Genomic DNA, 14,971 nt, shown 5'->3' with positions numbered 1-14,971 from the left:
GGGCAGGGGTCCCAGGGGGCAGGGGTTCCAGGGGGCAGGGATCCTAGTGGGCAAGGGTCCTAGGGAGCAGGGGTCCTGGGGGCAGACGCCAGCGGTGCCCCGGGAACCCACCAGTCCTGGCATAGGCCTCGGCTGGGGGGTACAACCCCGTCGCTCACAGAGACCCCCGTATCCCCAGCCCTGCAAGTGACCCGTGAAGCCTTGGGCCTCCAGGCTGAGGGGGCCTGTGCTGTGTGCGGACAGGCCTGGGTCACGGTGAGGCTGTGGGGATGGACACTCGGGGCGCGGGCCAGGCCCCCGCCAGGCTGACCCCCAAGCGCAGGGGCCCGGGGCCTGGGCTGCCGAACGCCACGGACCTGGGTGTCGGGGCACGTCGCGGGCCACCTGGTAGAAGCGGTAGAACTGCTCCCTCCACAGGAACTCGTCCCGCGACACGGCGAGCCACTGGCGGCACACCAGCCCCGCGGCCAGCACGTCGGCCGGGCCCAGGCTCAGGAAGATCTGGTAGACGAGGCTGTCGGGGAGCAGGGGCGCGCCGCCCTCGTCCATCGTGACATTCTGCCCGGGCGGCCCTGAAACCACCAACGGCCGCGCTCAGCCCAGGCCCGGGCAGGGAGGCCGGGCGCGGGCGCCGGGGACTCCGCGGGGCTGCGTGTGTGCGGGGAGCGCCCGGGCCCCGCGCCATCCCCGGCCCCCGCGGCCGGCGGCGGGCGCCCCTCGGGACAGACGCGCGCGAGGCACCGGGGCACCGGGCGCCGCCCCGGGACGCGCTCCGCCGGGCACAGGCTCGGGCGGCCGGGCCGTGGCCCCCGCCCCGCGGCCCTGGGGAAGCCCTGCCCGGCGGGGACGCGCGCACGGGCGGCCCCGGACTCCTGCACTCGCCCGGCGCGGGCGGGGCCGCCGAGGCCGGACCCCGAGGGCCGCAGGCGCACTCACCGCGGCCGCCTCCGCCCGCTGCGCCGCCCCCGCCCCGCGCCGCCCCGACCCGCTTCCGCCTCCGCCGCCGCCGCCGCCGCCGCGCAGGGAGCCTGCCAGGCCCGACGACACGAGCCCCGAGGCATCGATGGCGGCGGAAGGCCGCGCGCGCGGGCTGCCCGCGTCCGCCCCTCGTGCGCCTGCGTCTCGGGCCCCGGCGGCCCGGCCGGCGCTTCTTTGTGCGCCTGCGCGCACTCGGCCTCTTTGGGAACAGCGCCCCTTGGGGCGGCGGTCGTGGGTGGGACTGCGGGCGAGGCGCCACGGCCCGTGGTTCGGGACCCGCTTCCGGCGTTTCCCATCGCCAGGCCCTGAGCAAGTGGCTTCATGGACCCCGTGACGTTGGCCGTGGAGCTAAGACCACTGGGTGATGGTTTAAGGAAGATGATGTGCAAACGGCTAAGGACTGACTGTCAGTGGAAGTCAGGGGTGCAGGGGAAAGTGGATAAACAGCCAGAGGTCACCTTGGACTTTGTACACAGGACATGATGCCAGGGCCCTGCCGGGAAGTGCAGATCGAAGCTGGGCTCTCGAGAAGGCTGGGGGTGGGGGGTGGGGCTGGCCCAGGGCAGGGGTTGGAGAGGCAAGGGACAGACATGGACTTTCTGGGCTGGGCTCCGTGACTGCACAGTAGACTCTGGCCTGGGACTTGGTGGTGCTGCCCTTGGCCTCCCACAGTCTTGCCACCCCGCCACCGCCACCATGCTGCCCCCTGGGACTGCAATCCTCTTGACTCTGCTCCTGGCAGCCGGCTCACTGGGCCAGAGGCCCCGGAGGCCTCCCCAGCGCCCATCCCCCATCAGCACCATCCAGCCCAAGGCCAATTTTGATGCTCAGCAGGTAGAAGCTGTTGGGGGTGGAGGGAGGCAGGGGAGGGGGCACTCGCACAGTGCCCTCGAGTCCTCCTGTGGGCCGCCCCCAGTTTGCAGGCACCTGGCTCCTTGTGGCTGTGGGCTCCGCCTGCCGATTCCTGCGGGAGCAGAACCACCGGGCTGAGGCCACCACACTGCATGTGGCTCCCCAGGGTGCAGCCATGGCTGTCAGCACCTTCCGAAAGCTGTAAGTCCCAGAGTGGCCCTGCACCCGAGCCCCCACTCTCCTGTCTGCCCCGGACATCAACCCTGCCCTGGCCCCTGACCCCACCTGGGCTCTGCCAGGACTGGAGTTCCCCATTGGGGTCCCCCAGCCTGTGGTGCCTTCCCCCAGGGATGGGATCTGCTGGCAGGTGCGCCAGCTCTACGGAAACACGAAGGTCCCTGGCCGCTTCCTGCTTCAAGGTGAGGCAAGGGCCGCAGGGCCTGTGGGTGGCGGTGACGCAGCCTCTGTGGCTCTCTGATGTGGCTGCCTTGGCTCTGCCCAGCCCGAGGCGCCCGAGGGGCCGTGCACGTGGTTGTTGCTGAGACCGACTACCAGAGTTTCGCTGTTCTCTACCTGGAGCGGGCAGGGCAGCTGTCGGTGAAGCTGTACGGTATGGAGGGCCCGGCCTCTGTGACCGGACAGGCACTGGAGCTCTGCACACTCACTGGGCCGTCCTGGGGGGCTGGGTGAGCCCAGGGTGACGTGCCCTCCCTCCCTCCCTCCCATCCTGACCCCCCTGCTGAGCAGGGGCCCAGGGAGGAGCAGTGACAGACAGGCCCAGTGTGGGGGCAGGGGACACACAGACCGCGTCCCAGAGCCCTCCAAGTGGCCTGGTGCCGGGACCCCAGGAGCCCTCTCTGCCCTGCAGCCCGCTCCCTCCCTGTGAGCGACTCCGTTCTGAGTGGGTTTGAGCAGCGGGTCCGGGAGGCCCACCTGACTGAGGACCAGATCTTCTTTTTCCCCAACTATGGTGAGTGTCCCCAGTAGCTCCCTGCCTCAGCCACCCCCTCTTTCTGGGCTGATGTCCAGCCTGACCCCTGCCTTGGGCCCCCAGGCTTCTGCGAGGCTGCAGACCAGTTCCACGTCCTGGACGGTGAGTGCGCAGTGGGGCAAGCGTGGAGGCGCGGAGGGGGGCCATGGCCAGGGGCTGAGTCTCATCTCTGCTGCAGAAGTGAGGAGGTGAGGCCGGCGCGCAGCTTCAGTGCTGAGAAGTCAGTGCCCTGAGAGACAACCCCGCTGCTCGTCCAGAGCCCCAGCCTCAGATCAGGACCCTGCCACCTGGGGCTGGGGGGGATCTTCTGCACAGTGGGGGGTGAGGCACCTTCTTATTAAATGTCTCAGCCTTCTCCCTGACTCTTTTCTGTCCACTCTGGAACTGCACCAGTACCACCAAGGCCCTCTCTGCCCCTGCCCCCCACCTGATTGAAAGCCCGGGCTCCCTTTTGGCAGGAGTGCACACACTGGGCACTGGGCTGATTTCAGCAGCTCTGGGGATTTGGGAGGGGAAATCCTCCCTGGCACACACCCACCTTGTGCCCTGCTGGGACCTGGGGGCAACCAGCCTTGCTCCAAGGCTGCCCTTGCCCAGTCCTTTGTCCTGCACCCCCAGGCTGCTCCTCCGTCTCCGTGGGGGCCAGCCGTCACTGCCCATTGTGGCCTCTTCCAAGCCGCGCTGGCACCAGCTGGCCTGTGTCAGTGGCAGCAGTTGCTGGTGCCCACTCACAGCCGCTGCACTCTCTGCACGCTCCATCCAGTCCCACGCCCCTCCTAAAACCAAGAAGCAGAGCAGAACTAGGGGTGGGCCAGCTCTATTCTCGGGGCAGCCCCTGGGCTGCGGCCGGAGGGTCAGGAACCGGGCATGGCTGGGCCACGCTGGGTCTGGACCTGGCTGCTCAGCAGCTCCCCTCAGGCCTCGCCTGGCCCTGGGCCTGCAGCCCCTGGCATTTGTTTGATAAGCATTTCTGGAAGCCCACAGTGTGCAGAGTCCTGGGGCCACTGGGTGGGCTGGTCCCTCCCGCTAGGAACTCAAGTCCAGGCCACCAATTGGCCACAGCGGACAGAGATGGGGGGAGAAGGTGCCTCGGACTTGGTCCCACACCCCCACTCCACTCCCACCCCCCACCTCCACTCCCACCCCCCACCTCCGCTCCCACCCCCACCTCCGCTCCCACCCCCCACCTCCGCTCCCACCCCCCACCTCCGCTCCCACCCCTCCCTCACCACCCCTCCCACCCCTTCCTCACCTCTGCTCCCACCGCGTCCTCACCACCATTCCCACTCCCCTCACCTCTGCCCCAGCCCCCCAACCTCCTCTCCCACCCCTTTCCTCACCTCATTTTCCCCCACCCCCTCTTTCTTTGGGCTTCGGAAGGACCCAGGACACCCAGGTGGCTGCAGACCACAGGGCAAGAAGGGCCGCTGCCTGGTCCCTGGAGGTCCTGGCCCCCAGCCCTGACCACATTGCCTACTGGCCTGCTCCAGACAGGACAGGGGTGTGTGGCCTGGTTGGGGGCTGGGAGGAGCCAGCAGCTGCCCAAGGGCTCCCCATCCCATGGGCGGGTGTCACCCTGCTGTGCCCACCCAAGTTTCCTCAGCTGCTGGACCCCTAGAAGGGCAGGTGGAAGGGGGGCAGGGCCCTGACTGCCGGGACCTGGGAGGGAGAAGGGTCAGGAGGTCACACCCTTTCATCGCCCCTGCCCACTCAAGCTCCGTGTCCCGGAGACCCATGGCATACAGACCAGCGTGCAGCAGAAGGGCTCAGCGTTCGGATCTGGCAATGTTGGGAATTCCTGTGCCTGAGCCCTGGGAGAGCCCCCTCCATGCCTGGCCCCCATCCCCCAAACAGAAAGTGAGGGTCTCATCTGGGGGCAGGAGTCGGGTAGCTGGCCACGATCACAGCTTCAAAGAGGGCTGAACGTCGCGGGGTGGCGCCAGAGACCCACTCATGACGTGGGTGCTGCGGTTGGTGGGAGTGGCCCAGCCTGACTCCAGGTCTCCGACTGCCGGGCTGGGTGGGTTCCCGCGCTGGGTGAAGCCCGTGGCCACTTGGCTGGCTGCACTGGGACCACAGGCTGCGGAGCGCAAGGACTACAGGCATTGCATTTTCACAGAAGCGTTTAATGAGCTTTAGTTAAATTTCAGGCACTGCATAAAATCACGGCAGCTCGGTGTGAATCACTGTTCTTTAAAATAGTTTGCTTCATTTGGCCGGGCGGTGGCTCACGTCTGTGATCCCAGCACTTTGGAGGCCAGGGCAGGTGGATCACTTGAGGCCGGGAGTTCCAGACCAGCCGGGCCAACATGGTGAAACCCCGTCTCTACTGAAAATACAAAAATTAGCCGGACATGGTGGTGGGCGCCTGTAATATCCCAGCTACTCCGAAGGCTGAGGCAGGAGAATCGCTTGAACCCAGGAGGCAGAGGTTGCAGTGAGCTGGGATCACGCCACTGCACTCCAACCTGGGCGACAGAGCAAGACTCTGACTCAAAAAAAGAAACAGTATATATATATACACACACACACACACACACACACACACACACACGTATATGTATATACATTTACACACAGAAATGGCCGAGTGTGGTGGCTCACACCTGTAATTCTAGCACTTTGGGAGGACAAGGTGGGCAGATTACCTGGGGTCAGGAGTTTGAAATCAGCCTGGCCAACTTGGTGAAGCCCCATCTGTGGGGGGGGAACCCTGAAAGAGCTGAGGCAAGTGTCCGAGGCCTGAGCATGTTCTCATATAAACATAGAAACAGAAATGAATTAGAGATGCAGTTACAGAGTTATTCCTATATATAATCCGAAAATAATCACATACGTATTCATATGTAATCACAAATATACACACATAATCATAAAATAATCACATAGCTATTCATATGTAGCACAAATATATACATATATATTCATATGATCTTTAATCTTATTAACAAGCCTCAGGTCAAGAAGCATGGGACTGAGGTGGCATCGGGAAAGAGGTGACCCTAAGACAAGATGCTCTAAGTCCTCTGTCCCGCCCGCCTAAGGGCTGCTGGAGGGCCCCTCGGCTGTGCCAGTGTCGGCACCGGGAAAGCGCCCGCTGTTCAGCCAGCTAGGGAAGGAGACGTCCAAGGTGGCTGAGACGTCTCCGTCCTCGGGGGAGTGAGGAGAAAACTCCGCTCTTAGAAGCTCCTGTGGCAGGCCTGGCGGCTGTCAGGGAGGCCCGCAGACATCCAGGGACCTGTCTCTGTGTGACGCTGTGCTTCGGCGGTCACGCTCCATGGCTACTTTCAACTTCTGCTTCTGCACCTGGTTCCTCTTTTCCTTAGAAGATAAGAATTAGTAACAGTAACATAAACCTTAGTGACCTTGCTATTTCTTGACAAGTGTGAAAAAGTGCTGACGCCTCAGGTTTTCTCCTCGCCTCGGCTTCTTCAGAGTCTTGGGCCCCCCATCTCCAAGACACGTGACTTACCTGACCCTGTCACTGACCGCCGTTACCTCACCCCACCTGCCCTGCCCCCTGCTTTGTGCTCAGTAAAAGTCAGAGCGCCCGGGCACTCGGGGCCACGGCCGGACTCCGCGCTTTGGTTGGCAGTGGACCCCGGGCCCAAACTCTCTTTTCTCTTTCTTGGTGTCTTGTGTCTTTTATTTCTGCAGTTTCTCATCTCCACACCAGCAGAGAGGGGCTCACGGGACCCCGCAGGGCTGGACCCTACATCCGTCTCTACTAAAAATACAAAAAAATTAGTTGAGCGTGGTGGTGGGTGCCTGTAATTCCCAGCTAAGAATTGCTTGAACCTGGAGGCAGAGGTTGCAGTGAGCCGAGAAGGAGCCACTGCCCTCCCGGCTGGGCAACAGGGTGAGACTCCGTCTCAATTAAAAGGATCTTTCTTTTTTTTTTTTTTTTTGAGACGGAGTTTCGCTCTTGTTACCCAGGCTGGAGTGCAATGGCGCGATCTCGGCTCACCGCACCCTCCGCCTCCCGGGTTCAGGCAATTCTCCTGCCTCAGCCTCCTGAGCAGCTGGGATTACAGGCACGTGCCACCATGCCCAGCTAATTTTTTGTATTTTTAGTAGAGACGGGGTTTCACCATGTTGACCAGGATGGTCTCGATCTCTTGACCTCGTGATCCACCCGCCTCGGCCTCCCAAAGTGCTGGGATTACAGGCTTGAGCCACCGCGCCCGGCAAAAGGATCTTTCAAAAAAGAAGAAGAAAAAGACCTTTGGGGTCAGGAGCCCAGGACTGTTGCGGGGGCCCCACCGTCCGGCCTGGACGGGAGCCGGCTGTGCTGCCCGCGGCGCCCCTGGTCACACAGGCAGGCCCCACAGTCCAGGGCTGTGCGCCCCCCCCCTCTGGCCCGGGTCTCCCCGCGCACGCAGCTGCTCAGAGGGACAGGTGGGCAGGACTCCGCACGTGGGGACGGGCACCCTCCTCCCCTCCCTGCCTCGCCCCAGCCACTCCCGCCCGCACCCCACCCCAGGGGGCCTCCCAGTGCCCAGGACCCCGTCTGGGAAAAGCTGTTTGTCCCGGGAGTGGGAAGAGACAGGAGGGTGCGCAGAGGGCAGGTCGGGAGTTCTGGGAACCGAGGGAGACGCAGTGTGGGGGGTGGGAGGCGGAGGTGAAGGGGGGGGGCGGGGAGCAGCGGGAAGAGGACCAGGCGGGAGGGGCCGGTGGCAGGGGCCGCAGGGACGGGCCCCAGGGCGGGCTGGGGGTCCCGGGAGCCCGCTTTCCCTCCCGCCTCTCAGGGACGCGCTGCGGAGGCGCGGCGGCTCCTCCCCAGGCCCCGAGCTCGGGGCGCCGCGCCGTCCTCCCTCCCCACGCGGCGCGGGGGGCCGAGGGCAGAGCCGGGACTGCCCCGGGCGCCCAGCAGGTGCCCAAAGCCCGCGCCCCGCGGGCCCCAGCGCCCCGGCCAGCCCGGGAAATGCACCTGCGGCCCGCGCGCGCGGGGGTCACGTGGCCGCCCTCCCCCCTCGCCTTAGACGGGAGGGCGGCGCCCCAGACCACGTCCCGCCCAGGAGGCCCCGAAGGGGACGTGGGGCACGGAGGTTGGCGTGGGGCCGATGGCTGCCCGCAGGCACACGCAGACCCCCGGGCGGCAGCAGTGGGTCTGGGGAGGGCGCGTGGGGCCCGGGGCACTGCCTGCAGCCCGGGGACCCTCCTCCGTGTGGAGGACTCGGCCCGCCCGACCTCTGCTGCTCGGGGGTCTCTGTGGGGCTGGAGCTGGCCGGGGAAGGCCCGGTCTTCCTCGGGGCCCTGCGTGGTGGGGGGGGCCCCGCGTGGTGGGGGGGGCCCCGCGTGGCGGGGGGGGCCCTGCGGGGGGGGGGGGGCCCGGGGGGGGGGGGGGGCCCCGCGTGGTGGGGGGGGCCGTGGCAGGGACCGCCGTCTACACGGTGTGTGCTGTGATCCCACGTCTCCCCCGTGCCCTGCGATAAGCCGGACTCCGGGAGAGGTGCCTGCTGAGCCTAGAGCAGGACCCTGGGGCTGCTGACTGGGGCTCCCTGGCTGGCTTGGGCGAGGGGCGTGCTGGAGTCGAAGGCTCCCCTGGGGAGCTCTTTCCAACTTTTCCTGGGCCAGCCTCCCCAAACCTGCAGTTGTGCTGGTGAGACAGCAAGCGGCCCTTCCACGGGCAGCGAGGCCGGGGACGGAGCCCAGCCCTGGAGCCCTCAAGTCCCCGGGGCCAGGCTCTCTGAGTGGCCAGGCTGGGGCTGCCACCTGGGGCAGGCTGCCGAGGCCCAGGGACTCCTGGGATGAGCCCAAGTCCCTTGTGAGCAGGGCTGGGTGGCAGGAGGCGGCGGCCAGGACGGGGAGCCTGGGGTGGGAGGAGGTGGCTGTCGGTGAGACTTGTTCCCAGTATATCAACGCGGATTCGAGATCTCTCAAAGTGATTGAGTGGTGGGTGAAAAGGAAAATAAAGACAAAGAAACAATTTTCTTCCAAGCTGGGCCCAGGGGAGACACCACATAAAGCCGCTCTCAGTTTTTGTTACGTTATTTCAATAGGGGAGGGTGAGCAAGGCTGCACAGAGTTCCAGCGATAATCATACAAAAAGAATACATTGGCAAAAACTGGTGCACAAAAATTACAACGTGGTCTTATAAAAGCAGAACAATGCAAAGATAACTTTCTGTGTGTCAGCACAGAAACCATGCACCTTAGCAAGAAGTGAGGTTAAACATAAACTTATGATTTATCAGCAAGAACACATTGGGCTCACAGCTGTGGGGGACAGGATCTGACACAGGACAGCCAGCCTGACCACAAAACTGCAGAGGAGGGGCCTCCACGCAGGCCTGGAGGAGCCGGGGGACAAGAAAGACTTTTACACCCTTGTCTCCACCACAGAGAAGACGCCCCCCAAGGTCCATTTATAGGCTCTCCATAAGGGCCGCATCCCCTTTCCAGGGCCCTAATCAATATGCCTCTCCTGGGAAGGAGCCCAGGTAATGAGCCTCTCCACTGCATGTCCGTGTGCAGGCTCTCTGCAATGAGAGGCCGATGACACGCTGTCTTCTCTCTCCGCGGCCAAGCTGTGTGGTTAATCCCTTTCACAGAGTTCCTGTTTTTCTCAGGGCCAAAGTTACAAGTTGCAGCTCAGCGTTTCACACCTTTCTTCATTTTCTCAAGTATAATCGAGACAGTAAGTAACAAGCATCACAAAGCAAATAACGCATTTCAGCGAAACCAAATTCTAAGAGGATTTACAGGTAAAAAATCAACAATTTCTTCTGTTATTTCAGATAGCTCAGGTTTTGCCAATTCTTCCAGAAGCTTGGGGTTGCTTAGTCACTGCCAAGGGGTCCATGGTATTCCCAGCGGGTGGCCAGGACAGGGACCCCGGGGGAGAGGCGGCCAGGACAGGGAGTCTGGGGATCTGGGGTGGGAGGAGGTGGCCAGGATGCGGACCTGAGGGGAGGAGGCGGCCCTGGCGGGGCTCACAAGACAGGTACACTGTGAGTGGGAGGCACCTGGCTGGGCCTTGGTGACTCTGTAACACGGGGCCCAGCGCCCACAGCCTCAGCTGCCTGTGGGGGTCAGGAAGGGGACTCCGCTCCCTGGACCCGTAGTCCAAGAGGTGTCAGGACAGCTGGAAGCCCCAAGTCTGCCAATGCCCTCCCTGCCAGCCCTCTTTTTAAATTTTATTTTTATATTTTTAGAGATGAAATCTCACTCTGCTGCCGGGCTGGGGTGCAGTGGCACGATCACAGCTGACTGCGGCCTCAAGCCCCTGGGATAAAGCATTTCCTCTCCCCTCAGCCTCCCGAGTAGCTGGGACCGCAGGCGTGCACCATCACACTCAGCTAATTTTATTATTTTTTATAGAAATGGAGTCTCACTACATGGCCCAAGGTGATCTCAAACTCCTGGGCTCAAGTGATCCTCCCTCCTTGGCCTCCCGAAGTGCTGGGATTATAGGCGTGAGCCTCTGCCCCCGCCTGCCAGCCCCCTCTTTCAGGCAGGACCTGCATGGGGGCCACACTCTCATTAATGGGGTTTCCCAACCCTGCCCCTCCCTCTGGGCAGAGGCCACCTTTGCCATGCCCCAGCTATCCTCACCTGGGTGATGGGGTGCTCTGCAGGTCCCAACCTGCCCCTGCTCCGGCCACCTCCACCCCTGCCCTCCTGGCCGCAGGCCCCTCCCTGGTCCTGTTCTTGCTCAGGGCCAGGCCCACGCTGCGGGTCAGGCATGTGGGGAGCCGGGTGGGGTCTGGCAGGCCTAGGCCCTGCAGGAGGAATGCCTGGCCTAGGCTGCAGCTGGGTCTTGTGCCTTAGGGCTGTGGTAGGTCACGCTCTCTGCCTGGGACACAACATTCCAGGACAGGGAGGGAGGCTGGGGCGGGCTGTCTGGGCGTCTGAACCCCCAGCATGGGCACTTGGAAGGGGGCCAACAGGATGCAGGGCCTCAGGAATGACAAGACGAGGTGGAAGGTGGCCCTGAGGCGGCCTCCTACCCACCTGACTGGAACCCGAGACCCCAGGCCGGTGGGTGGGACCTGAGGAGAGCCCGCCCCACCCAGCCCACCCCAGGCCTGCCCTGGGCACCACCTCTCCTGCCAGGCCTCAGGAGGGAGGCAGGGGGCGCGTCCCCTTGGGAGTGGCACCTGCCAGGTACACACATAAAGAGGTGGGTCTGTGGTCACCCTGCCCATAGCCACTTCTTCTCTCTGTCCCTGTGGGCCCGGCAGCTGCCAAGATGAGGCCACCGTGCGGCCTGTGGCTTTGGCTCTCCTTGCTGAAAGTCCTTCAGGGCCAGACCCCAACGCCCCTGCCACTCCCTTCCCCGATGCAGAGCTTCCAAGGAAGCCAGGTACGAGGCCACAGCTTCCAAGGAAACCAGGTGCAGGGAGAGGTGGCTGAGCAGGCCTCGGGGTGCTGCCCGGAAAGTCAGGACCAGCCCTGCTCCCGGGTGGGCCCCCGACCTCCAGCAGAGGATGACCCAGTGCAGACTCGCCTGGCACCCATCCCTTTCCCTACCACTCCCCCCTCCCATTGCTCCCTCTGTGCGTGAGGGGAAACTGAGGCCCAGGAAGGCCGCACAGCCGCTGGCCAGGGTCACCGTGTCCCTGCCAGACCCGGGTCGGCTCCTGTTCCTACCAGTGTCCCTGGCGCTGGAGCGCTGCTCTGTGAGGGACCCTGGCCCAGAAGCTGCCAGGGAGGGCGGGAGGGGGCTCCCGGCCGCACCCGTTGCCCCCCTGCAGTTCCAGGGGGAGTGGTTCGTCTTGGGCCTGGCGGGCAGCAGCTTCAGGCCGGAGCACAGGGCGCTGCTGAGCCCTTTCACCGCCACTTTCGAGCTCAGCAAGGACGGCCGCTTTCAGGTCTGGAACGCCATGACGCGGTGAGTGGCCATTCCTGCCCCCCGCCCTGATCCAGGCAGGCGAGGAGGATCCCAGGCCGGGTCCAGCAGCCTGAGGCTCAGGTGTGCCAGGGGCCCTGTCTCGTGACTCTGCTGCCAATGACCAAACCCAGCTCGGGAGCATACAGAAAAGTGCAGGCGGCTGGGCGCTGGCTCACACCTGTGTCCAAGCACTTCGGGAGGCAGAGGCAGAAGGAGTTTCAGGCCAGCCTGGGCGACGCAGACACCACCTCCGCTCATGACGCTTGGCCACTCCCGCCGTGGGTCCCTCTGAATGAGCGGCCGAAATCTTCTGGGGGGGCCCACCTTGGCACGGAGCTGCCAGCTTCCGGAACCTTCTGCCTCCACCCGTCCCCTCCCACAGAGGCCAGCGCTGTGACACATGGTCTTATGTGCTGATTCCGGCCGCACAGCCCGGGCAGTTCACTGTGGACCATGGCAGAGGTCAGCGGGTCACAGCAGGGAGGGACAGGGTGCCGGCCCACAGGGACATGACGTCTGTGTCCCCTCAGAGCCCGGGGCGGACAGAGAGGAGACCTGGGTGGTGAATAGCGACTACACCCAGTTCGGGCTGATGCTGTCTCGCAGACACACGGGCAGCCTGGCCGTCCTCAGGATCAGCCTGCTGGGTGAGCCCCTGCCCCACCCCGGGCCTGTATTGGCCCTGGAGGCCCCTCCTTTCTGGGGGTCCCAACCCTGCCTCCCCACCCAGCCTGGAGCGACTTAGGGGTACAGATAGCTTAATCTCCCCGTACTCACCCTGGCCACCCACCCACTGCCAAGTGCGCAGACCCACGCTGGGCTCCCTGGGCTGCAGGCAGGAGCTGGTTCCTGCCTCCCGGGACACTGGACCAGTTCATCTGCCTGGGCAGAGCTCATGGCCTCTCGGACGACAACATCGTCTTCCCAGATGTGACTGGTAAAGGGCTCGCCTGCAGCAGGCTGGGCAGTGGGCACCGGGCCTGCCAGAATGAGTGGTTGACCCTAGAGGGGCTGGACCTGGGGTCTGCCCATGGAGCTCCCTCAGCCTGCACTCAGGGGTCTCAAGGCTCCTGGGTCCCTGCCCTCAACCCAGGTTCTAAGCCACCTCCTCCCAGCCTGGGTCCCCTATCCTAGTGACCTTCTTCCCTCACCCAGCCCTGCTTACAAAGAGCTTGGGTGTCATCCCAGGTGGTGTCCTGGGCCTCAGCAACCTGCCCCGGGTGGCCGCCCCAGCCTGGCCACTCAGAGAGCCTTGGCTGCCAAGGCTTGACTCTTCTTGCATAAGGGCAAGGACAGCCCCCAGCACCTCCTCTTCCAGGAGCGTTGCCCATCATGCCCTTCTGATTCCTGCCTCTTGTCCTTTACATGTGCATAGCCATGTGCACACACACGCATGTGTAAATGTGTACAGACCGGCACATGCCTGCACATGCAAACACCCACTTAGACACACATGCACTCATACTTGCTCACATGCTGTATACTCATGCAAGGCACCTACACACACCTGCACACTCCTGCCCATACCTGCAGGCTCTTGCACACACCTGCCCACACCTGCACATACCTGCACGCTCCTGCCCACACCTGCACACACCTTCAGGCTCCTGCACACACCTGCACGCATCTGCACACACCTGCCCGCACCTGCACACACCTGCACGCTCCTGTCCACACCTGCACTCACCTGCACACTCCTGCATGCACCTTCATGCTCCTGCACACACTGACATGTACCTGTACACTCCTATACGCACCTGCTCACACCTGCACACGCTGGCAGGCACCTGCATGCTCCTACACACACCTGTATGCTCTTGTATGCATCTGCACACATCTGCACGCTCCTGCACATACCAGCATGCACCTGTGCACTCCTGTATGCACCTCACCTGCACGCTCCTGCCCACACCTGCACACACCTGCATGCACCTGTGTGCTCCTGTATGCACCTCACACACCCTGCACGCTCCTGCACATACCTGCATGCTCCTGTATGCACCTGCTCACACCTGCACACACCTGTATGCTTCTGTATGCACCTGCTCACACCTGCACACATCAGCATGCACCTTTGTGCTCCTGTATGCACCTCACACACCTGCACGCTCCTGCACACACCTGCATGCTCACTGTGCCAGGCCTCCTGGGTCTGCAGTGAGTCTGGGGGCCCATGGGGACAGGTAGGGCCAGGTGAGGGGCTTCCTGAGGACCCAGGGCTGTTGGCAGGACAGCCCCTGTGGACCACATCCTCTGCCCCTTCCCGCCTCCCCCACCCCAGCCCCTTCCCTTAAGCCCACTGCTGGTCCCCTTCCTTTGCTCCTTGCCTGAAGCCACCTGTCCCCTCCTTTGTACCCCGGCTTCATCCTGGGCTCTGTCCCCCGCTGCCGCCTTGTCCTCCGTCTCTGCTCCATGTCCCCCACCAGGCTTGTCATCCCAGGCCAGTGGCTGTTGAAGCATGAAGCAGCTCCTGCCGCGCCCAGCCCTGCCTCACAGCTTCCAGCTCTGCCCTCCTCTGCTCTCAAACCTGAATAAATGCACCAAGCCCGGAGCCCCAGAGTGTGACCACTGTGACCTCGGCTGGGCAGGGGGACAGGGACAAGGAGACCACTGACCCTGCAGGGCCAAGAGAGCTCATTCCCTGGTCCCCCACGGCTCCCCCCAGCTCAGAGCTCCTTCTCTGGCACCCCACGGCCCCCTGCCGGCTCCCTCCAGCCAGTGTGTATGTGTGTGTCAATGAGAGTGTGCACACGTGTGTTCATGCGTGAGTCTTTGCACATGGTTGTGGGTTGTTGGCAGGGCAGCTCCTGTGGGCCACGTCCTCTGCTCCTCCACTTGGGGCCACCGTGTCAGGTGCAGCCAGGCTGGAGCTTGCCCCGGGAACACTCGGCCCCTGAGGTGTCCCAAGCAGTGGCCGTGCTGTCAGGCAAGCTCACCAGGAGCTCCCAGGGCCCCAGAGCAGGAGGAGGCCCTGATGCGGATGCCCCAGGACTGGAAGAGGAGATGTGGGGACAAGCAGCTGCAGACTGGAGCCTGCTGGGCACAGAGACACAAAGGGCCTGAGGCCGCAACACAGAACCCCAGCCGGAGTCCCCCAACCCTGACTGTACACCTTGCAAGACGGCTGCATTTGGAAGCCCAGCCCCAGCGGCAGCCTATCTCTCAGTGCTCCCATGTCTGTGTCCATCTTGGCCCCCACTGTCCTCCAGGCAGGGAGAGCAGGGCAGTGCCCAGGGCAGCCATGGACCCTCGTGGTCTCTGGCCTTGCTAGAGAGCGGAGGGCATCCAGAGGCCCCCACCTTGTCACATGTGCA

The 14,971-nt window shown here is 63.8% G+C and overlaps 3 protein-coding genes across 4 annotated transcripts in view; 2 read left to right on the top strand and 1 right to left on the bottom strand.

Annotated features, from left to right (window-relative positions):
* The window catches only part of FBXW5 (F-box and WD repeat domain containing 5), a 4,317-nt gene extending 3,209 nt beyond the window's left edge, over window positions 1–1,108 (bottom strand). The window contains exons 1-2 of the mRNA XM_032261797.1: window positions 937–1,108; window positions 357–572 (exon numbers count right to left, since the gene is read on the bottom strand). Of these exons, the coding sequence (XP_032117688.1) occupies window positions 357–549 (193 nt within the window). The 5' untranslated portion in view covers window positions 550–572; window positions 937–1,108. The remainder of the gene's footprint in view (window positions 1–356; window positions 573–936) is intronic.
* A 224-nt stretch (window positions 1,109–1,332) lies between these two features.
* Window positions 1,333–3,176, top strand: C8G (complement C8 gamma chain). 2 transcript variants are annotated; one of them, XM_032261848.1, is made up of 7 exons: window positions 1,357–1,812; window positions 1,895–2,031; window positions 2,179–2,249; window positions 2,333–2,440; window positions 2,699–2,800; window positions 2,885–2,923; window positions 3,000–3,176. In XM_032261848.1, the coding sequence occupies exons 1-7, from the start codon at window positions 1,675–1,677 to the stop codon at window positions 3,011–3,013; spliced, it is 609 nt and encodes a 202-aa protein (XP_032117739.1). In that variant the 5' UTR covers window positions 1,357–1,674; the 3' UTR covers window positions 3,014–3,176. The 2 variants fall into 2 exon arrangements, with proteins under 2 accessions (XP_032117740.1, XP_032117739.1); XM_032261849.1 differs by lacking the exon at window positions 2,333–2,440 and having other exon boundaries at window positions 1,333–1,812.
* Window positions 3,177–10,855: 7,679 nt separating this feature from the next.
* On the top strand, window positions 10,856–12,932 carry LCN12 (lipocalin 12). Its single transcript, XM_032261839.1, is given in 8 exon segments — window positions 10,856–11,129; window positions 11,521–11,657; window positions 12,040–12,119; window positions 12,188–12,304; window positions 12,493–12,617; window positions 12,619–12,650; window positions 12,652–12,696; window positions 12,698–12,932. Coding segments are annotated over 8 exon segments (744 nt in total). The 5' UTR covers window positions 10,856–11,015; the 3' UTR covers window positions 12,792–12,932.
* The last annotated feature ends 2,039 nt before the right edge of the window (window positions 12,933–14,971 follow it).

The sequence above is a fragment of the Sapajus apella genome, unplaced genomic scaffold (assembly GCF_009761245.1).
Source record: "Sapajus apella isolate SASKATOON/1434 unplaced genomic scaffold, GSC_monkey_1.0 scaffold126, whole genome shotgun sequence".
Lineage (NCBI taxonomy): Eukaryota > Metazoa > Chordata > Mammalia > Primates > Cebidae > Sapajus > Sapajus apella.
The sequence above is the reverse complement of the archived record's forward strand: the minus strand, read 5'-3'. Positions and strand labels throughout refer to the sequence as shown.